Here is a 24823-nt window from a genome sequence, read left to right on the forward strand (position 1 = left end):
GGAGGTAACAGTTACTTTCTTTCGACCTCCAACATTGCATATGCAATCGTGTCCGGGGGTATGCAAAAACCGTCCGGTGCGACATGAAGTTGTGTCCGCCATGCAATACTGTCCGCTCCGGACATTTATGCATTAGCAATTGTGTCCGGGGCTATCAAAAAAACGTCCAGTGCGACAGGTGTCAGATGCAATTGTGTCCGCCATGCAAAACTGTCCGCTCAGGACATTTTTTGCATTTGCAATCGTGTCCGGGGCTATGCAAAAACCGTCCGATGGGACAGGTGTCAGATGCAATTGTGTCCGCCATGCAAAACTGTCCGCTCAGGACATTTTTGCATTTGCAATCGTGTCCGGAGCTATGCAAAAACCGTCTGGTGGGACAGGTGTCAGATGCAATTGTGTCCGCCATGCAAAACTGTCCGCTCAGGACATTTTTGCATTTGCAATCGTGTCCGGGGCTATGCAAAAACCGTCCGATGGGACAGGTGTCAGATGCAATTGTGTCCGCCATGCAAAACTGTCCGCTCAGGACATTTTTGCATTTGCAATCGTGTCCGGAGCTATGCAAAAACCGTCTGGTGGGACAGGTGTCAGATGCAATTGTGTCCGCCATGCAAAACTGTCCACTCAGGACATTTTTGCATTTGCAATCGTGTCCGGGGCTATGCAAAAACCGTCCGGTGGGACAGGTGTCAGATGCAATTGTGTCCGCCATGCAATACTGTCCGCTCCGGACACTTTTGCATATGCAATCGTGTCCGGGGCTATGCAAAAATCGTCAGGAGGACTTGTACATGACTGTACATGTATGTCTGGTGTAAACGAGCGTGCATGCACTGAACCTTCATATGAATTATTCACGTATTTTATGATTGCAGCGAATACCCAACGGCCGAACATTTCCCATGTCGTTCATGCCATGCACTTAGCTTGTACAAAATGGCGAACATGTTCAGTCGACCAAGGGCGTTCAATTTACTGCAAGGACAGTTTCGCACGGGGGCGAATACAACTGCATAAGCAAATGTGTCCGGGCGGACACAATTGCATTATGCAAAACCGTCCGGCGAACATTATTGTCTATGCAATACTGTCCTCCGGATAGTATTGCATAGAGGACATAATTGCATATGCGACACCGTGTCCGAAACGGCGACTTCGGCTACAGCTAAGTCGCCGTTTCGGATACGGCCTATCACCCGATAATATTGCCAATGTTTTAATAATACCACTAGTCAATGTGAACTTCTTTAAAGCCATTGTACACTTTCGGAACAGAAAAAAAAGTTCACAGATTTACAAATAACTTACAGGGTTTACAGAAGGTAATGGTAAAAGACTTCTCTTGAAATATTATTCCATGGAATGCTTTACTTTTTGAGAAAACATTAAAACAAGTATCAATTCTCGAGAATTACAGATTTATAGTAAACACATGGGATGACACGGCGAAACGTGCGGAAACAAGGGTGGGTTTTCCTGTTATTTTCTCCCGACTCCGATGACCGATTGAGCCTAAATTTTCATATGTTTGTTATTTTTATAAATATAAGTTGTGATACATGAAGTGTGGGCCTTGGACAACACTGTTTACCAATAGTGTCCACTGGCTTTAAGCGTCATGGTTTTCCGTTCCAAATAAACCCAAAGTAACAGTAGGGCCTACACTTGACACACACTAATATCTATTTTTGTGTTCTCTCTTAATCTTGTACAGCTTTTATTTTTATTTTTATAAACTTAATTTGTAGTCCTCCGAGCAGCCGCGGGAAAAGGTGTACATGCTGAACCCACTGACAGAAATAAATAAATAAACGAAATATAATGTACCTAGCATAAACGATGTTTATTGTACACATAATGGTTGATGATTGAACCAGAATTCCAACACGAGAGTTAATCTCTTCTTCGAATGTAGATTTGCAACGCCCCCCCCCCTTTCCCTCTCAACAAAACAACATAAAATCCGAAATGAGTACAAACAAACTTTTAAACAAAATAACAGGTAAATAGCGAGGGATGACTACCCGAGCCCCATCCACAGAAAAAAGCATGCCCAAAGAGCACGTTTGTTCTTAAGAGAATTTTTTTTCTTTTCTTTTTAGGCCAGCCCATTCCCACTTTTCCCACATTCTTGCACTGGGATAGTCGTATTGTTCATGAATCCACCTATAGTGATTGGGGCTTTTATTCCGCCAGTTCATTCAAAATAAAGAAAAAAAAAAAAAAAACTCGGACTTGAGTTGACTGTGGAATGTATTTGTTTCCTCGTTATAAGACCTATAGTGTTATGCAAATAAGGTGATTCGTGTTCGTCTTCGGAGTACTCAATAATGGCCTCACTGCATACAGCAATCGGGTTGGGCCGGCCTCACCTGTAACATACCGCAATGCAGCAAACATTGTGGGCTAGAAGGTACAACATGGACACAGAGCTAAAAAGCTCCAACGTGGGAGTTGAACGTCGCGTTTTCTGACGAATTTTACTTGCAAATTATAACAACATTCAAAGGATGGCCAATCGTGTGCAGGTACAATACTTTGCAGTAACTTTTGAAAGTGATAATCTTTGTATTACAAGGCCTTGCCAAGTTTTGTAGCACAAGAAGTATAACGCTGGTAGTTGTTTTTTGGTCACTGGCCGGAAAAATGGCACTGGTGTATTCAAACAAGATTCATTTTCAAGCCCTTCATCACGTATCGGTATTAGTTCCACGAATTACACCCGAGTTGCGAAACTCTGCAGTGTAAAAGTCTCAACCAAAGTCGAGCCTATCGTAATTTTCTCAGGTCAAAGACTTGGGCAGCTGTAAGCGGTGGACCAAGACTGAGAACGGCTTGAGAACACCCAGCAGCATCAACGAGAACAAAGATACATTAATGAAACTGTTTCGTGAGCAACATCTTTGTGTTTGACACTTAAGAAACTGTTATCATTATGTGAGTTGAAGATCTATGGATTATGTGGTTTGTGGACGTTCACTGGAGGTCGCCAAAGGACCAAGGTAATGACAACTTTGCCGCATCCGACCTCCACTAGTTTTAAAGGCACTGGACACTATTGGTTACTCAAAATATTTGCTAGCACAAAAACCTACTTGGTAATAGGCAATGGAAAGCTGTTGATAGTATACATACATTATTGTGAGAAACGGCTCCCTCAGAAGCAACGTATTTTTGTTTTGAGAAACGTTCTCTCACTAAAATATTTGAATTGAGTTCGAGACCTCAGCTGAGGTCTCGAATTTAAGCATCTGAACGTACACAACTTGTGCGACAGGGGTGTTTTTTTCTTACACTATTCCAACTTCGACGACTACTAGAGTTCTACAGTGACAAGACTGGTCTTTGACAATTACCAATAGTGTCCACTGTCTTTAAGTTCACCTACTCATTTGCGCGATTTGCCTCTTTGGTAAAGGTTGGACTTCATCTCTAGTTTTGCTTTAATCCACAAGCAACTGAAAGTAAACAAGCACTAGCAAAAATTTGTTATAGACACCATGTCATTATAGTATGTCCCTTTTTAAAAAGGAATTGTTACTATACTTTACAAATGGAACCATTCTTTAATTTGTAGTTTCACAGGAATAACAAATTGAATTGAACTGTATAAAAACAAACTCCTTTCTGACAAATTGTGCTGATTCAGACCTGTGGTGAAACCACATTAATTATAATCCGTAATTAAATGGCCTTTCAATGAAAAAGACCCCCCCCCCAAAAAAAAAAAAAACACAAAACAAATTAAGATAATTGCTTGATCACAATAATGGAGGTCGGATAACGCAAGTTGACCTTCAAGATCAAGACCAAGATCAAGACAAGATGAAGACTGCAAAGAGTAAGATAAGATCTAACCCGTTCTCTTGCAGAGTCCCACCCCTCGTACCGCCCCTTGCCCCAATCTGCGATCTTGTTGATGTTGTCCTTGCTTGTAGAGTTTTCAAGGTGACTTCAGAGTTTCTTGGCATTTCTTAATTTGCATATTGGTCGAAGCCAATGATGCTTTTAAATTAGTAGACTAGTCTTACTGGAAATTTATGTTGGGTTGAAACTTCAAGTCGTCAGTTGTCATGTTTATTTATAATTGTCATAAGTTTAAATTTCAAATATCGTAATGTGTATAAAAGAATAGTCGAAAGTCAACCTTAAACTTTGACAACAAATTTCCTACAAAGATATATATTTTTTTTTGTAATTGTAGCAAACAGTTACGAATAATACAACAAAATGCCCACACAATATATGTTTTATGAGCTGCTTTGGTTTATTTATAGCTCTGTGGGTGCAAAACCTACCACATTAAAGTTAGAATAACCAAGCAGTCAAAATATTTATTTATACCCACCATTCACTCGATGATTAATGTTGATTAAGGATTATAAACATTCAATTTAGACCAGCTAAATTCATAATTATACTCCGAATCAGCATTACATCAAGTCCGAATGTAGATATTTTCTTATGAGCATAACTGTAAGTCTTTAACGAAAGTAATATTAAGAAAATAAGTTAAATTTAAATCACCATTCATTTGATGAATAATGTTTGATTAAGGATGTTCAGTAAATATAAAATTTACAAAGCTAAATTAGTATTTACGAATTCCTCACATCAGCATTTCATCAATTGAATGCAGATGTCAAAATGTAGATATTTTTAACTGAACATAACTTTGAGTCTTTGCAAAAAAAAAAAACACATGAAGAATATAAGCAAACTTGAAATCACCATTCATTTGATGAATAATGTTTGATTAAGGATATTCAGTAAAATATACAATTTACAAAGCTAAATATTAGTATTTACGAATTCCTCACATCAGCATTTCATAAATTTTGAATGCAGATATTTCAATTGAGCTTGAAAGAGACATAAAGTGTTTAAAAATTTCAAGCATTAACAAGACAAAGGAATATCACAAGATTGCTAACCCTTGCTAATTCACAACAAACTTATAATAAAATGAGGTGGTCTTGTAGCAAAACACACGATTTAAAAGCTGTAGTCCTGAAATGCAAATCGTTCATTGTTTAATCATCAAGGGTTCATTGCAAACAACTTCCCTGAACTACTTAGTTGTGAGCGCTGCGAACAAAAAAAAAGAGAGAACAAAAAAAAAAAGACCTGAGAAGAAGTGAGAAAATTAGCAGATTATCCACGATGAAAGATGCCAGTGATGCCTAGGTTTGTATAGTGGTTTGTATGAATGGTTGGGCCCTAGCTCTATGGTTAGATAGTAAAGGTCTAGAGTAGGATAGGCCTAGAGAAAAGACTAACGCTCTCTAACAACAGACTTACTGGCTTTAGGTAAAGTATAAGGTGTGACTGGTGTAGTTCTTAGTCTTGATTCTAAGATACTCGATCTTGAAGCAAAACTAACAGCTACCCAGTCACCAATAAAGCCACAACCCGAGTAGATGTCCCTGATGAGTGACTGGAAGCAAGTGACGTCTGGTGATTGATGCAGTGGTTAAGTATAAGAGGTGAAGTATTGTTTCCAAAGGATTTTTTAACCGTTTCCCTAAACATGCTAACTTTGTTCGTGTTTTGTTGTTTCTTTCACAGTCTGTAACCAGTTCTACCCGAGTGAGAGTAAACATGTTGTGACTGGAAGCAAGTGAGGTCAGGTGTTTCCAGCAATGGTTAAGTATAAGAGGTGAAGTATTGTTTCCGCAGGATTTTAAAACATTTCCCTTAACATGCTAACTTTTTTTTTTTTTTTTTTTTTTTTTTTTTTTTTTCACAGTCTGTAACCTGTTCTACCCAAGTGACAGTAAGCATATTGTGACTGGAGGCAAGTGAGGTTCCGGTGCTTGCAGAAAGGGTCAAGTATAAAGCCTGGATCATACTTCCTACGAATGCGCATGCGATACGAATTTTGACGCCAGAAAAAAACCCACAGTTGAGAGGGCAGCCACGTGACGTCAAAATCTGCTTCTAATTCGCATTCGTATCAAATGAAGTTTGAACCGGGCTTAAATGCACTTAATACTTTTGGTAATACTAAAAAAAAAAAATATCATAAAAACGTAATAGGTAAACGAGCATTGGAGAGCTGTTGATAGTATAAAACTTTGTTAGAAACGGCTCCCTCTGAAGCAGCGTTAGTTATTTTTGAGAAAGAGGTAACTTCTTACTCAAATAATAAAAGACTACAGCTGATGCTTTTTATCTGAAAACACACAAAGTAAGGTGCAACGAGGGTGTTTTTACAGGTTTGTTATTGTATGCATCCGTTGGGATACACCAAGAGAGAATAATAGTCTTTGACAATTACCAAAATATGTCCAGTATACCTTAATAAGTGTGAAAGGAAACTATCCTTTCCTTCACAGTTGCTTACTCTTTTTCACAGCCTCTTACCGTTCTCCTCATATCATCAATTTTTTTTCGTTTTTCTACAGTATGCGAAAGTGGATGTTGTGGCAAGCATGTGTGCACAGATGGCAACTCTTAGACACCGTAGACGACACTAGTTTGGTAAAGTATTGGGGGCTATCTCAGATAATGTGTATGGTGAACCTGAGTGAAGTGACCATAACAAAAAACTAACTTTTCTAGAAAATTGTTTCTTTCCAGAAGGTGATCATGATTTTGTCTTGAAGTTGATGATGCAGTTGGAGTTCTGAAATCTTCACTGATAATGCCTACCAGGCAGTGACTATGGGGGCATTCATAAGATTTGGTAATGTATTCGGCTAAAAGTTACATTATTATACAAGTTACTGTTGAAAACTATCAACTAAATAAGACCACAACTCAATCAAGAACTCCGACGATTATGAACAATTCTGAACACCAGCTTATTATTTTTTTTGGAGGGAATACCAAAACATGATGTAATCATCAATTTGAATCGCTCAAACAAAATCTCTGAAGCAGTATAGGCAGAATTATAACCAGTGGTCAATATCATAAAAATAAAAAAAAGTGAAATGCTAAGCCAGCCAACCACGGCGGTTAAACATTTTACAAGAACCAGTTTGCTAAAAAAAAAAATCACTTTAAAAAATCCCCCCAAAAATGAAGACCTTTATGAACATTAGAAATCTGCCCCTTGCAAATGTTCGTAAAGATATGTCAATGGATATAAATTAATAATAGTTATGTGCCTATAACAAATTAATTTCCCCTCAGTTAAGCAGTCTCTGGTGGAGTGGTGACGACAACCGAACCTGAGTGAACATGGGAGGAGTCAACAACAGCCTACTTGGTAGTATATTTGTATATAAATATATTAGTAATGTTAAATCTGATTTTAAGAGAAGGTTCATCCACCAATTTCAGCAAAGAAGATGTGTATAATGTACCGGGTTTGAAAAGATACGAATTACTGTTGAAAAAGGAAAAACTCAATCAAGAACTTCTGAGGAGCTTGAGGAAGTCTATACATCGGTTATATTGATAAACTTTGGAGGTGAAAATGAAACAAGGATGATATCAAATGTTGAATCTCTTTAACTCGAAATCTCCCCCAAAAAATTCTTAAGTGAAAAAAAAAAAAAAACAGTTGTAAGCAGCTGACAAAATACTAGAACCAAATGAGATTCTACAACAGCTGGCTTGAACAACAAGCCAACACAGAGGTAACCTTTTTGTAAAGAACCAGAGTTTAACTTTCTTTACAAAATTGTACTTGTACAATCCGAACAAATCGAAAGGAGATTCTGAAACAATGCGAAGTCGGCTCTTCCTGCAATTTTTACAAAGATGAATAAATATGTGTGTTTCTACTAAATTTTCCCTCATTTGAGCAGTCTCTTTTGGAGTGGTTACTACAACTTGACCTGTTTGAATGACCATTTTGGAGGATACTCGGAGTGTTGACTACAGCTGGACCAGTTTGGATGTCATCCATGTGTTTAAGAACTCAAAGAGTGGTGTATAATACAAACCGAACTTTTTGGATGAGCATTGTTTGAGGGTACAAGTGCACAGACCACATGGTAAACTTGAAGGATTTTGTTACTTTTTGTAACACAAAACACAATGTCCACAGATTTACACTAAACTTACACCATTTGAAGATTTAGATAGTAGAAAGCATACCTTAAAATATTAGTTGCTTAGGTGATGTAGTTTTTAAAAAAATGAGTAAAACAATGTCATGAGAATACGTTTTTACATGCTAAATTAATTTTCGTCTCATGATCACCGAGACGAAAGTTATTTTCATGACATTGTTTTACTCATTTCTCAAGAACTACAGCACCTCGGCACGTAACATTTTTAGGGAAGCTTTCTACCAACATCATCTTCAAACTGTGTAAGTTTAGTGTAATTCTGTGGACATTGTGTTTTTTTGTCTTACAAAAAGTACACAGACCCTAATTAAAGAAAATAATTATAAATTAGTTTCTTTGAAGAGAAATTCAGCCCATAAATTCGGCAAAGGATTTTCAGGATAAGCAATTTTGAAGCTGTCGATTCGTCGATTTAAAAAAAAAAAAAAAAAATTAATTAATTCCCATCATTAAGTTTGCAATAAACAAAAACTCGGTTAAAATGCCAGGTGAAGTTTTACAGAAAAAAAGTAAATAAATAACAATGCTTTAGCACAAAAGGAAAGACAAAACAAATTGCTGGACTTATGTGTCGTTGAGTTGAAGAGATGATTGGAGCTAGCTGGATGAAATTTTCTTGCACATTGCTAGCATTCTGACTTGACTACTCACTGAACTCCGAGTCAGAGCAACTGATACCTGTATTAAATGAGTTTACGAAATCTCATATTTTAAAGCCATTGGACACTTTCGGTAAACAGTATTGTCCAAGGCCCACACTTGGTGTATCACAACTTATATATAAAATAACAAACATGTGAACATTAATTTAGGCTCAATTGGTCATCAGGGGTGGAAAACCCACCCTTGTTTCCGCACGTTTCGCCGTGTCATGACATGTGTTTAAAATAAATCTGTAATTCTCGATAGTTTTAATGTTTTCTCAAAACGTTAAGCATTTCATGGAATAATATTTCAAGAGAAGTCTTTCACCATTACCTTCTGAGTGTAAACCCTGTCAGTTATTTGTAAACCTGTGAACTTTTTTTTGTCTGTTCCGAAAGTGTCCAATGGCTTTAACAATGGTTTATTTTCTACCATAGATTGAGATGATGACCTTGGAGATGACATACACCCAATATCGAGGCTAACCAACGCTTAGTTTGCCGCCTATATGAAGAAGGACTGTATCAATTCTAGACATGTGACTCTCCACTACATGTTCAACTTAACTGCTGAAGTGACGTATGGTATGCTGAGGCTAACCAACACCCTTTGAACTGTGTGCAATCATTTGCAGAACTATAAGTCCAGTTATGACTTACAAACTGTTCAAGTAAGTCATGATGTTGATCCTTCACTTGACACCTGGGGAGTCTAGACCGATGTCCCACATGATCAACTGACACAAGCCGGACCATGAGGGCGCCTTACTAAAAGAGGACGCTGGACGAGAGGATCGACTCGGGCCGTGTCTGATTTTTGCGGCTGTGGCTCAGGCTGTCGCTGTTGATAAGGACATCAAATTATTGCTCCAATTAATGTTCACATGACGAAGAAGCCACAGCCACTAGCTCAGATACAGCCTTAGTCTATTGTTTACTTAGTAGTTTTTTTTTTAATCTGCCAAAATCCAGTACCAAATTGTACAAATAGCTCTGATCTCCCACAAGTTGATTTGATAAAATTGGCATTTGGCCTCATGCCAAGCAATGTTGGTTGATAATGAACAAAATAAATTAAAACAATTCAAGTATCAACAATACCCTCTGGATTTTGATGGTTTCAAATGTTCCGATGTAAAAAAAAAAAAAAATTGATTGAATACATTTAGATAGACCTTCGTCTAGTGAGGTTAACTTGAAAACTCACAGGTGTTTGTGGAATTACAAGTTGTGGAGTGACCTACATTAATTTGATGGCAAAAATTGAAAATGTTCATGGCCTCATGAAAATATATAGCATGACTCTGTGGTAATGCAATCACAAACCATGGCAAGTCACATCAGGGTCGGGATTCACAAACAAATAAAATAATATTTATCACATCGATCTGAAATGCTAAACAAATTGTGGTGTCACAATACGAATTACTATGGTAATAAAGTTTGCAACTGAATCTTGGCGTTTTGTGAAACAGAGCCCATTCTCATCATAACTGAAACATCTCGCTTTAAAGGGAAGGTACACGTTTGGTATTTACTCAAAACAAATATTAACTTAAAAACTGACTGGGCAAGAGCTGTTGATAGTATAAAACATTGAGAGAAACGGCTCCCTCTGAAGTCACATAGTTTTTGAGAAAGAGGTAATTTCTCACTAAATTAATAGTAAAAGACGTCTAGCTAGAAGTCTTTTATTCCTATCTGAAGGCACACAAATTCGTCTAACAATGGTGTTTTTTTTTGTTTTTTTAATCATTTTCTCACAACTTCGATGACCAAAAATATTGAGTCCAAATTTTGTTGTTTTATGGTTACGATGGGATACACCAAGTGTGAAGACTGGTCTTTGACAATTACCGAACATGTATAGTGCCTTTAACTCTTGCACTAAAACCATAATATCACTCACAATATTTCATAACTAACACCTCAACCTCAACAATCTATTCAACACGCGCATTGAACAGCAATAGATAACTCATCTTCTGAAACAAGTATTTTGGGGTTATTGACGCTTAAAATAATGTAGTTGTATAACATATTATTATAAGTTTATGTCACTTTTTGTAGTATTTATTTGCTGTAGAAGTTAGGTAGTTGCAATGAAGCCCAAAATAAGCATTAAAGTGTTTTGATGAGTGGAATGTAAATAAACAGTTAACTAAGGTTTTTAAAAATCAGTTCTTATGCTATTTACAAATTTAAGAGTAGACCCCGACCCGAGAGGGCGCTGTTCGTGACGTCAATCGAGGCAGACTTTGCCTGTAATGCGTAGAGTAAACACAATTGCAAAGTACATGTACGGACCAAGTCGTGAGTTACGTTTCAAAAAAACAAAGAATTTCCGGCAATGCCGACCAGGTGTATTGCTGCTGAATGCAGAAAAACACTTTTTGAAATGTACCAAGGTGACTTTAATATTTATTGCAATTATTTTCTTAATATTCTTTTGAGTGTTATAACAATCACAGAGCGACTTCTCAAAAAGACATTTTGCTTATTCAGCATTAGTAAATCTTAGTAAGATATGCCTACTGGTCACTCAAATTAAATAATATGGTACGTGTGTGACATGGGTAACATTTCAAAGAGCTAGATTTAACATTTCAGCTGACTAAAAAAAAGGGCAGGACCAGTCAACAAAAAATGTACATGCGAAATGATTTGGCTCGTGTGCTTATTTTTGCTAACAATTATTGTTCAATTATTGTGCTAATAAATAGCTTCTTTTTAAAAAACATCATTAAAATGTAATTTTGTTTCTTATAAACAACGGATTGTTTGATTTACATTATATGTGTAGCCAGACGGATAGTATGGATTGCTGGGAATTTGAAATGGTCCTCGGGTGTTTCAAATTTCAAGTATTTCGCCAGGGGACCACATTTGCTAGACATGATGACACTTTCACCTATTACTTTAAGTACTTGTGTAGTAATTATATTGCAATTATGAACTCATAATGTGAGAATGGTAAATAAAAGTCAATAGAGGGCCTATACAGACAACAACAAATTAATTTAATAAAGATGGTCAACCTCACTGTGACTCGTTGTGATGTGTAAGTTATTTGGGATATTAAATATTATTATTATTATTATTATAACACTTATTACAACTACGATATTTGAATGGGGGGGGGCATTAAATTTGCTAAAAAACATTAAAGGCAGTGGACACTATTGGTAATTACTCAAAATAATTATTAGCATAAAACCTTTCTTGGTGACGAGTAATGGGGAGAGGTTGATAGTATAAAACATTGTGATAAGCGGCTCCCTCTGAAGTGCCATAGTTTTTGAGAAAGAAGTAATTTTTGACGAATTAGATTTCGAGACCTCGGATTTAGAACTTGAGGCACGAAATCAACGATCTAAACGCACACAACTCCGTTTGACAAAAGTGATTTTTTCTTTCATTATTATCTCCGAAGTTCGATGTACGGCCATTACTGGTTTTGTAGCTGCACTATAGAAAATCTTTTGCAAATAATGGTATAACAAACCGTGTCTGTGCCAATACTGATTTGGTAACGGCCACCATTGGGCCGGCATTGAACCAAGGTTGGTCATAATATGCAAATTACAAGGCAGGGTGTCAAAGCTGTGCCACAAGATGGCTTTAGAATGTAAAAACAATTAAAACTTACAAAGTAATTCGTATGACAAAGGTGTTTTTTTCTTTCATTATTATCTCCCAAGTTCGATGACCGATTGAGCTCAAATTTTCACAGGTTTGTTGTTTTATGAATATGTTGAGATACACCAACTGTGAAGGCTAGTCTTTGACAATTACCAATAGTGTCCACTGCCTTTAACATCCAATCTGAAAACTCGCACTAAAGTTCCATATAAAATCCTCTTGTTAAAAATAATAACAAAGAACCATTAAACAAGTTCATCTGGATTGTTAAAGGCCATGAAATAAAAGATTCGTTTTTACAAATCCAAAATATGTTATAATGTTTTTTTACATAAAATTTAGTACTAGTAGTTACGTTTCACTCCTAAGCTAAGGGGCTTTGTCAGACTGGTGACGAAGTCCAATAACGAACTGCCTTTTTACCCTTTCTTGGTGGACATAGAGGGCGTTGTAGGCGTGGTTTGGACTCAGAGGTCATAAATGTTTTGGAGCTTTTTAGCTAGGACGGAGGTTTGCCTGTACTGGGCCAATACTGGTTTTGCGGCACACCATTGGGTAAAACAGGCAGAAAACCTCTATTGGCTCAATACTGGTTTTATAGCTGCACACCATTTTTTGTCAAAATGGTACCATATAGAATTTTTTTTTGGGGGGGGCCAATCATGCCAATACTGGTTTTGGCAAAACGGTATTAAGAAATATGTTCTAATTACTAAACCGACTTGATATTTAAAAAGGAATTAGGCCATGCAAGTTATTGAACCTGATGGTACCAACATTTTGAGAAACCGAATACAATTTTTTTTTTTTGCGCTAAAATATATACCTCCTTCATTATTTTATTGGTTTTTACATAGCATTTTTAAATTAATTTATTCATTGCAGCTGGGTTTTTTTTTTTTTTTTTTTTTATATTATGGACAACTACACTTTATTGTAATGGACTTTTTTATTGCAAAGTAATTTCATTTAAATTTAATACATCTTATAAACTTTTTGCAGTTTTATTTTAATAATCAAAACTGACGAGTTAAAATGCTGGTTGAATTTTCGTCTGATATTATGAAAGTTTTACTTGTGTTTTGGCGGCACACAATTTTTGCTAAATGGTAGAAAACCTCTGTACGGCCATTACTGGTTTTGTAGCTGCACTAAGTTCATCTGGATTGTTAAAGGCCATGAAATAAAAGATTCGTTTTTACAAATCCAAAATATGTTATAATGTTTTTTTACATAAAATTTAGTACTAGTAGTTACGTTTCACTCCTAAGCTAAGGGGCTTTGTCAGACTGGTGACCAAGTCCAATAACGAACTGCCTTTTTACCCTTTCTTGGTGGACATAGAGGGCGTTGTAGGCGTGGTTTGGACTCAGAGGTCATAAATGTTTTGGAGCTTGTAATCTCCTAATGAAGCTCCTAGCTTTTAGGAATGAAACGAAACTACTAGTACTAGTAAAGTAACTGCACTGGGCCAATGTCGGTTTTCTAGAGGCAAACAATTTTAGTTAGGACGGAGGTTTGCCTGTACTGGGCCAATACTGGTTTTGCGGCACACCATTGGGTAAACAGGCAGAAAACCTCTATTGGCCAAATACTGGTTTTGTAGCTGCACACCATTTTTGGGTCAAAATGGTACCATATAGAATTTGTTTTGGGGGGGGCCAATCATGCCAATACTGGTTTTGGCAAAACGGTATTAAGAAATATGTTCTAATTACTAAACCGACTTGATATTTAAAAAGGAATTAGGCCATAAGTTATTGAACCTGATGGTACCAACATTTTGAGAAACCGAATACAATTTTTTTTTTTTGGCACTAAAATATATACCTCTTTCATTATTTTATTGGTTTTTACATAGCATTTTTAAATTAATTTGTTATTTATATCATGGACAACTACACTTTATTGTAATGGACTTTTTTATTGCAAAGTAATTTCATTTAAATTTAATACATCTGATAAACTTTTTGCAGTTTTATTTTAATTATCAAAACTGACGAGTTAAAATGCTGGTTGAATTTTCGTCTGATATTATGAAAGTTTGACTTGTTTTTTGGCGGCACACAATTTTTGCTAAATGGTAGAAAACCTCTGTACGGCCATTACTGGTTTTGTAGCTGCACTATAGAAAATCTTTTCTGGACAATTCCGTGTTTTTTTTTGAGCGCCACGCCATTTTGGCAAAATGGTTTAGACAACTTTTTCTGGGCCAACTGGTTTCGAAGCAGCACACCATTTTTGCAAATAATGGTATAACAAACCGTGTCTGTGCCAATACTGGTTTGGTAACGGCCGGCATTGAACCAAGGTTGGTCATAATATGCAAATTTCAAGGCAGGGTGTCAAAGCTGTGCCACAAGATGGCTTTAGAATGTAAAAACAATTAAAACTTACAAAGTAATGTATTGTTGGGATTTTTTGCCATAAAATACCCCCAAAACTGTAATTATTATTTGACGAACTTTTTTTTAAAATATTGATTGCAATAATGTAATCATTTGGAATAACTGTTAATCAATATCACAACCATGGGTACAAATTCAATGGAAATTGACTTATAGATTATACCACTCGGTGCTTAATATACATCATATTAGGCTGTAGGTTGCTTGTATTGTGCGTTTTACTACTAGTAGAATCACATGTATTATGTCTTTAAGGGTGCAATTAGTAGAATATTTAATTAATTAACGTATTAATTACCCACTGAACAATCTGGCCAGTAACGGGCACAGGCATGGTGTCATCGAAATGACATGGCAGCCCCCCTCCAATTATCAGCTGCAATGCAGTTTGCTACGCCCCGATTCTTCACAAAAACAAACAAATCAAAGTTGTACACTTACATTATCTCCAATGACAATTAGCAGTGGCGAGGCAGTCAGAGGAAACGCCACAAGAAGAAGTGTCTTCTTGAAAGCCCATAGAAACTCAAAGACGGCTCTACATGGAGCCATTGGTGGGGCAAGGGGTAAAAGGTTCCGGTGTGTTTATAACTTCTCGGCTCCTACACAAACTGACGCTTGCAGTATACAACACACTACCTCGTTAGGGGACCCAAAGTTGAACTGGTCAGTATAAACCTTGTTCCTCGCAAGAAGTGATCCAAAAACAGCCTGAAGTGAGCTAGCCTTGAGAATTATTCACACCAACAGACACAGAAGATATTTGTGTACAAGTATTTTATGAGTACATGTACAATGTGCAAACATTGACATGAGATATTACAACCAGAGATCGTTGATTCGACCATGGAGATGATTCGACGTGGTAGGCCCTACCATAATTGTAATGACCCGACCCCAAAGGTACACAGTATGTATGATAGTGGGGGCTGTTAAACTTATCTGCGTATTAAAGTAAATAATTATTTATTAACCCTTGTGATAGTATTATGAAACCTCAATTAATGTGAAGACCTCCATAGTGTTTGCGAGTAGTTTTGTTGATCGTTTATGAGAGAGTTTGTTCGTCAGTTCTAATTAGTGGAACACGTGATTAAAGTAAGTTTTTAAACTTTGTTTTCGAAGTGTTTTTCTTGAGTTGGAAGACTTGAGATTGTGTTTATTTTGTAGCCTAGAGAGTTTTTGTGACACGTACCCCCGTGGGGTCGGGGCCACCTAAAGGGTTCAGGACCGTTGCTGGAAGGCCCGGTGAAAAAAAAAATGTGTTAAGGCACTTCATTGATACACGGTCAACATTATTCGAGGCAAGATTAATTTCTTTAGGGCACTGGGAACAGAAATGTTTCACAACGTCCATGCACTGCCTTTGAGTGGCGAAGTTGATTTGTTAATTAATGCGCCCTCTATTGACGAACGCATAATCCACCTGACTGATCGCTTTTCCTGCATTTAGCTCATGTAGCACATTATCGATGCACTACAATAAATGTTCAATATTTTACTGCCTTGCAAATAAATCTTGTTTTCCAACAAACTGTACTCTGTCGGAAAATTAATGCATAACCGCAAAGTTGGATTTTGATGTTGGTAAAAAAAAATGTGAGACAATTTTATCAAACACAAACAGCTATATGAACGTGTTTACAGCTACACATTAGCGTTTCACATACGATTTGTAAAAGATTTCCTGTTCATTTATAAGCACTTACTGCCTATCTCTATGAAGCTGGGCCACTATAGTCGATGATGTGGTAGTGGAACTTAAAACGACATTACTGTAAATCTTCTATTTATAAAGTTTTTCTAATTTCCACAGTAAAACTGTCACTTTGTCTGCATGAATTATTAGTTCTGATAAATGTCGCCCTCTATTGTAAAAAAAATAAAATAAAAAAAAATCAGCATGTTGATTTTCCGTATAACAAAAACGAGCGCATAAATAGAAGTCTGATGACAAGCAAATTGTAACTGCATGACAATAATAATAACGTTTTATATTAACTGCCTTGTAAGTAAACCTATATTATTTATAAATACCTCAGACAGTTTCGCTATTCCTATTGGTGAAGAGCGCGTCACGTGGGTGTGTATAAACCTTGTTTTATGACCAGTAAAAAGTGTTGAAACATGGGCGTGACACGCGAGCTTGCACCTCATCTTATAAGACAGTTTCTTCATTCGTATTGGTCGAGAGCAACGGGTGCCACATCACGCGATACGCGCGACGCACACTGCATTCCCTTAAAAGGAGTTGTTTACCCGAGGGCGGCGGAGGGCTTTAGCATTTCATAACTGGAGGGGTGTTGTGTTGAAAGAAATCATTGAACAATTATAATGCTTGCATTTATTTTACTTTTTGACCAAAAAGTGTTGATGTTTTTTACCGAAAAGGTATTTATGAATGGGAATCAAAGTGTGTTGAATCGGTTTTCAACTAGTGGTTTAAACCCGCCGAGGCCTGGTTCTTTATAATTTACCTCGACTTCGTCTCGGTAAAATTATCAAGAACCAGGCCTCGTTGGAACACTAGTTCAAAACCTCTTCACCACACATTGATTCCCTTATCCAAACAAACTGTACATCACTGGACAAAAATATATAAAACCGCACAGTTGGATTTGGATGTTGGAAAAACAATAATACTGTTCAAAATTTGAGGCCGGCATGGTATGTTCAGGTGCCACATGAAGATGGCGTTGTTGGTGACAGCACGTTTTTTGACGCCCTAACTATACAATGGTGAACAGGGCCCAATTTTTAGAGCTGCTAAGCACAAACATTAACTTCGCATGAAATATTTGCCTTGATAAAAACAGGCTTACGAACAAAATGTCCACAGCTGAATACAAGTAACAAACAATTATTATGCAACAAATGGAAATTTGATTGGCATGCCTATAATCATGTTTTAATCAAGGAAGAAATTTCATGGTAAGCACATTTTTGTGTTTAGCAGCTCTATGAAATTTGGCCCTGGTCAACGGCTCTATCACACATATTTAACTGATCATGCAATGCAGCTATAGGACAAAAAAGTAGTCTCCAAAAACAGATTGTGTTCAATAACTAGCGACCTTGCCAACACAATTGTATTGTGTATTGCTTTGTATTGCACTCTGGTTGACCTGAAAAACGTACACAAAAGATGTGGCCTTCAACTTGTTATTCAGCCAGCGTAATTTTATGCGAGCTACTCTCGTTGCTGTTGATGATGCGTTACTAGTGTGTATATATGACAAACAAACATGGCGTTTGACTGCATTGAGAAGGGTTTACGGTCATTTTTCTTCAACTATGGCGGTTTCATCGCCAAACACCCATTCCCGTTTCTACTTCTGCCGTTGGTTCTTAGCGGAGCCCTCGGTGCTGGTTTGGTGTTCCTTATCGAGGAGCAGAGTGTCGAGAATTTATACACACCGGAGAATGGGCAGGCGAAAACAGACCGGGCAACTGTGGAAGAGCTTTTTGCAGAACATGGCGACAACAACACCTTGGTTACTCGTCTGACGAGGCTTGGACGATCGGGGAAAATAATCATAGAAAGGATTGACGGTGGAAACATTCTCAACAAGGCTGTCTTGGAAGAGATTCTTAATCTGCATGAGACAATCATGAACATAAGTGTCATGCAGAACGGTCAGGCGTATAACTTTAGCGATCTCTGCGTCAAATGGAATGATGGTTGTAATGAGAATGCGATACTGTCTACTTACGACTACAACGCATCCATGTTGGATTCGATCACCCTGACTTATCCTATCTACAGTTCAAACAATGAGGTTTCATTCCTTGGTGGAGAGCTGGGAGGAGTGGTGTTCAAATCAGGTTCATCTGATGAGGTCTTTTCAGCAGAGGTCATGCAGTTATCTTACATCTTACGGCATCAAGACAGCATGGATGACCAACGAAGTGCTCTATGGGAGGACGAGTTTCTTCAAGTTGTTGAAGCCTTCAACGCAACTGAGATAAGAGTCACTCGCCAGGTATCCAGTACTCTTGAGACAGAGTTAGATAAAGCCAGCTCCAATGTCATCAAAGACTTTAGTATCACCTTTACTTTGCTGATTACCTTCAGCATTTGTTCCTGTGTGATGTTGGACTGGGTACGGAGCAAGCCTTGGTTGGCCGGTTGTGGGGTGATATCAGCCGGCCTAGCTGTGCTCTCATCGTTCGGTCTCATGGGTTACATCGGAGTACCTTACATTAATGTGGTGGGATCGGCACCATTTCTTATTCTTGGTAAGTAAGCTCGGGAATGATGTTACTACAGATGTGAATTAGTTCCACCGTGATTGCTTTGTATAGTTCATTAACAGATGGAAATTTAAGTCAGGTATTAACAATTATTAGTCTCGGTTTTACCCACATGCAACCAAGTTTGTTAGCACTGTTTATTTTAATATAGCACTGTGTACTTTCCCGCCAGATTTCTGTAAAACAATCACAGGCATATTACGTGGGTGAGATTTTAACCCACACTCTGTGCAACTCTAAAGCAGTGTCTAACCAATTCGCAATAAAAACATGCCTGTGATTTTGTTCACAGAGCCCGGGAAAGTAGCCCCCCCCCCCCCCCCCCCCTCTATTGAATACACATTGCTTACACACATCGATGATCGGTGTACAATGATGGGTAAAACCAAAATTAATATTCTTCACACTTTTTGTCAAAGCATTTCGAGAAACATTTCAATTACCAGTAGTGTGGTTATAAAGTGTATAAAATAAGTTTTTACACCCCCCACAATTTGAATCTGAGAAGCGTTTCATATTGTAATCAGTATAGTTCTTAGACCGGGGAGATTTATCTTCCTGAGTGGCATTGTTCGCTCTGGATTGTCGGCGATATCTCAAAAACAAGACTACCTCTTGAAATGAAATGTTCACGTTAGGCCAAGTTTTTTTTAATTATTTATAAATGATTGGACAACCAAACTGTCAAAAGAAGGAATTTGCCTTTAAAGACAAGGACACTATTGGTAATTGTCCAAAACCAGTCTTCTCACTTTAATTGTGTATCTCAACAAAAATAACAAACCTGTGAAAACTTGAGCTCAACTGGTCGTCGAACTTGCAAGATAATAGTGAAAGAAAAAAACACCCTTGTCACACTAGTTGTGTGATTTCAGATGCTTGATTTCGAAACCTCAAATTCTAACTCTGAAGTCTCGTGGAAAATTACTTCTTTCTCGAAAACTATGTTAATTCAGATGGAGTCGTTTCTTACAATGTTTTATAGTACAAACTTCTCCCTTAATCGTTACCAGTGATGTGTTATGCTAATAAATATTTTGAGAAATTACCAAAAGAGTCCACTGACTTTAAAGGCAGAGGACACTATTGGTGATTACTCAAAAGAATTATTAGCATGAAACCTTATTTGGTATCGAGTAATGAAGAGCTGTTCATAGTATGAAACATTGAGAGAATCAACTCATTCTGAAGTAACGTGGAAAATTACTTCTTTCTCGAAAACTGTTACTTCAGAGGGAGTCGTTTCTTACAATGTTTTATAGTACAAACTTCTCCCCATTACTCGTTACCAGTGATGTGTTATGCTAATAAATATTTTGAGAAATTACCAAAAGAGTCCACTGCCTTTAAAGGCAGAGGACCCTATTGATGATTACTCAAAAGAATTATTAGCATAAGACGGTATCGAGTAACGAAGAGCTGTTCATAGTATGAAACATTGAGAGAATCAGCTCCTTCTGAAGTAACGTGGTTTTCGAAAAAGAAACAATTTCTCATTAAGGTATTTGAATTCGATTTCAATACCTCGAAATTAGATTTTGAGGTCTCGAAATCAAGCATCTGAAAGCACACAACTTGTGCAACGAGGCGGTTTTTTCTTCCGTCACTCTCTCGCAGCTTTGACCGCCAATGGCAATTGAGCTCAAATTTTCACAGATTTGTCACTGAATTGCATGCTGAGATACACCAAGTGAGAAGACTGGTCTTTGACAATTATACCAAATGTGTCCAGTGTCTTTAAGCCTCTGTGCGTATTGTGTGAAATACGAGAATAACGTCTACATAGCAACAGCGATACCAAACATGTTCAGAAACATATAATAAAGACTATAATAATACTGTAAAGGCTACTATTATAATTTTGTGTAACGTGACTTTACGCTGCTAAGCACATTTTCAATAACAGGGGCACAATGATATGAGCGGAATAATGAAGACAAAATGACAATGGCACGAGGGTAAAATTATTTTCGTGGAAATCCATTTAAAGCCAGACATTTCTTTATGCTTAATTTATGCTTTTTTTCAACCATAATCCAGCCACTAATGACATGCACATGACATTATTTGCTGTTGGTTGTTGTTGTCGTGTCTTTGAAAAAAAATAAACGTATTGAGCACAGTGATCGTTGTTAAACCCTTGAAAATACCTAGACATTTTATACTTTTGAATAAAGTGCACCTGACTAATTCTGTTGTTAGGATGTGTAATCTTTTAAACACATCGATTTAAAGTGATTGATAGTAGAAGATGAATTCTGCATAAATTATGATAATTTGTGTTTGGTCTGTTTGCATGCATTATCTGAAAAGCGTTGCGACAGTAACGCTTTTTCACATTAAATTAATGAGGAACAAGACTGACCAAATTGTATAACCACTTCTTTGAAGTGAAATGTTTCGCAAAATGTTTTATATTATCAAAAGGCGATGTAGGTTTCTAATCAATGGTTTCTTTTGACCCTTTTTTTAATTTCCTGGAATGTGCAAAAATTGCATATGTAATTATTTACAGATTGATACAAACTGACATGGTAAACAATGGTCGTCGTTTCTGTTAATGTTTGTTTTTAAGTATCAGCAGCTCTCCAGTGTTCGTCACAATTTCTTGGTTTTTTTCTTAGGTGTTTTGCAGAGATTTTAAGTAACTTAGAGTACACTCTGCCTTTAAAGGCACTGGACACTATTGGTAAATTATCAAAATAATGTTAAGCGTAATCAAAATAATATTTAGCATAAAAACTTACTTGGTAACGAACGATGGAGAACTGCTGATAGTATAAAACATTGTGAGAAACGGCTTCTCCTGAAGTAACGTAGTTTTTAAGAAACACTGAATAATAAATTGTTCTTTTAAGTTATTAAAATACTTTAGGTCCGAAGCCCTTTTTAGGCATCTGAAAGCAGAAAACTTGTTCAAGAAGGGTGTTTTTTCCTTTAATTATTAATCTCTTGCAAAGTTGATGACCAATTGAGTCAACATTTTCAAAGGTTTATTGTGCATGTTGGGACACACTGAAGTGAGATACTTTTTTTTGTACAGTCACCAAACGTATCCAGTGGATTTAAAGGGTGTATACATTTTTTGTAGGACAACAAAAAAACACAATGTCCACAGATTTACACTAAACTTACACAGTTTAAAGATAATGATAGTACAAACCTTTCCTGAAAATGATACGTGCTGAGGTGCTGTAGTTTTGGGGAAATGAGTAAAACAATGTCACGAAAATAACTTTGGTCTCATGAAACCAAAATTATTTTAAGCATTTACAAACGTATTTTCATGAGATTGTTTTACTAATTTCTTAAAAACTACATCACCTCAGTAAGTAATATTTGAAGCGAAGATTTCCACTATCATTATCTTCAAACCCTGTAAGTTTAATGTAAATCTATGGACATTTTGAAAAAGTACCCAAATCCTTTAAAGGAGTATCATTATTGTCTTCCGGGATGAGTGACTCTGGATGTTATAACCAATCATCTTCTTTGTGTAGGATTCAGTGCTCAAATTATTGAATGTTTCTCCATTCTTCCAACAGGTATCGGAGTAGACGACATGTTCATCATGGTTGCTGCCTGGCGACAGACTGACGTCAGACTGACCGTGGAACAGCGCATGCGCCATGCCTTCTCAGAGGCCGCTATGTCGATAACCATCACGTCCATCACAGATGCTTTGGCTTTCGGAATTGGCGCCATAACGTACTTCAGATCTGTGCGTATATTCTGTATGTATACCGGTGTGGCTGTCATCTTTGACTACGCGTACCAGATTACTTTCTTCGGTGCTTGCATGGCTCTGTTTGGTAGACGTGAGGCGGCGAACAGACACTGCATGTCATGTATTAAAGTCAAACCCAAGGAGGAGACCAACTCTACGGCGTACAAGATATTCTGCGCAGGTGGGTCAAAACCATCAGCCGACCAAGGAGGGGACTTCAACGATCATGCCTTGATGACATTCTTCAAGAAGTATTACGGCCCCTTTATCACAAGATGGTGGATGGTAATTCTTATCATAGTCTTATACCTTGGCTACCTGGGTGCCGCCATCTATGGATGTACCCAGGTACAAGAAGGTCTTAGTCTACGCAACCTCGCCCGAGATAACTCATACGCTGCTAACTTTCTAGATACGGAAAGTGTCTACTTCAAGAAGTATGGTCCGCAGGTTGCATTGGTGTTCACCGAGAGAAGAGACGTCTGGAATCCCATAGTACAAGACATCATGGAACAGACTTTAGCAAAAGTTGAAAATAACAAGTATACGTTCAGTGAAGACCAGAATTTGTCTGCTTCGTGGCTTAGAGACTACCTCGATTTTCTGAACTCAATCAACCTCAGAGAACCAACCCAGGCCCAATTCGTGGACACACTCAGAGACGTGTTCCTCACCCAGCCAGCCTTCGAACATTACTCTCTCGATATCGTTTTCAATGGAACCAACATTGAGGCCTCGAGATTCTTCGTCGCAACGAAAGATTTGGACACCACCGATAAAGAAAGATTCATGATGACTGAGCTGAGACAAATCGCAGAGGATTCAGAGCTGCCTGCCATAGTCTACCACCCAGCTTTCATCTTCTACGATCAATACACAGCAATCTTGCCCAACACGCTGCAAAACATGGGTATCGCGGTCGGTGCTATGTTGATTATAGCTTTACTCATGATCCCGAACCCCATCTGTTCTATCCTCGTTACTCTAGCTGTAGCCTCTATCGTTACAGGGGTGATTGGGTACATGACCTTCTGGCAAGTCAACCTCGATTCCATCGCCATGACTAACCTCATTCTCTGCATAGGGTTTAGTGTGGACTTCTCAGCACACATCTGCTACGCATACATCGTAGCAAACCGAGGTTCACGTCAGGCCAACATCATCCATGCTCTGTACTCCATCGGCATGCCCATCGTACAGGGTTCCCTCTCTACCATACTCGGCGTCTTAGTCCTCGCCTTCACAGACTCTTACATCTTCCGAACCTTCTTCAAGACTATGTTTCTTGTCATTTCCATCGGTGCCTTGCATGGACTCCTTTTCATCCCCGTTTTCCTCAAGCTCACAATTCCCGTGAAGTCTCGCGTGGAAGATTCCACGTCCGAAATGATCATCGTGGATGGTGTTCGGATGAGGAGTCCTAAAAAGCACGGTGAGATCAACACCGCGATGTTCCCGGTCCCAGTCGACCGTCAACCAAAGCCGGCCTACGGTTCCTCCCAGGTGGCTCTCAGGCCGGTCTCTGTACCCTACTCCATCAGTAGCCGTAACAGCATGGCCGCAAACACCCCGTTGCCCCCGAGTCTTCCGTCACCTGAACAAGATTACCTGCGAGATTTGGGTAGTGTTGGGTCTTTCCACATCCCCAGAGCTAGGCCCATGTCAGCGCAAAGCATGCGTCAAGACGGTTTTTCATAAACCCCCCCCCCCCCCAAAAAAAAAAAAAAAAAAAAAAAAAAAAAAAAAACGAATTTGTTTGTTGTGTTATTTTGTAAGAGTATATTTTTTGTATGCATTTTTTATATATTAAATAGGATGCAAACAGATGCCCAAAAAACTCAAATTAAAACCGTGCGGAAATACTCTAAACTTAGATATTTTTTCTGGGTCAGGGATACCACTATTTGTTTTCAAGTGACACTGAATATACAACTACCCTAAAACACAAATAAGGTTTTAAGTTAAGTGATTCTCAAATTTACTGATTTATGCTCATACAGGTAGCATAACATCAAAGTCATCATTTAGTTTGTTCGAAGAGAAAAATAAAATACCTACGTACACGTGGGTTTCTTGTTATACCAATATTTTTTCACAGTATATTTTTTATAATAACTT

At 37.7% G+C, this 24823-nt stretch overlaps 1 protein-coding gene across 1 annotated transcript; it reads left to right on the forward strand.

Moving 5' to 3' along the window:
- The first annotated feature begins 17777 nt into the window (after positions 1–17777).
- Positions 17778–24446, forward strand: LOC117290821 (patched domain-containing protein 3-like). Its single transcript, XM_033772381.1, has 2 exons — positions 17778–18963; positions 22524–24446. The coding sequence occupies exons 1-2, from the start codon at positions 17970–17972 to the stop codon at positions 24401–24403; spliced, it is 2874 nt and encodes a 957-aa protein (XP_033628272.1). The 5' UTR covers positions 17778–17969; the 3' UTR covers positions 24404–24446.
- The last annotated feature ends 377 nt before the right edge of the window (positions 24447–24823 follow it).

Source organism: Asterias rubens, chromosome 5 (genome assembly GCF_902459465.1).
Source record: "Asterias rubens chromosome 5, eAstRub1.3, whole genome shotgun sequence".
NCBI lineage: Eukaryota > Metazoa > Echinodermata > Asteroidea > Forcipulatida > Asteriidae > Asterias > Asterias rubens.

Excerpts from the sequence above, each read along its gene's own strand:
- LOC117290821 (XM_033772381.1), top strand. The coding sequence starts at position 17,970 with ATGGCGTTTGACTGCATTGAGAAGGGTTTACGGTCATTTTTCTTCAAC. Across the intron at positions 18,964-22,523 it reads GGCACCATTTCTTATTCTTG|GTATCGGAGTAGACGACATG; the intron begins GTAAGTAAGCTC and ends TTCTTCCAACAG.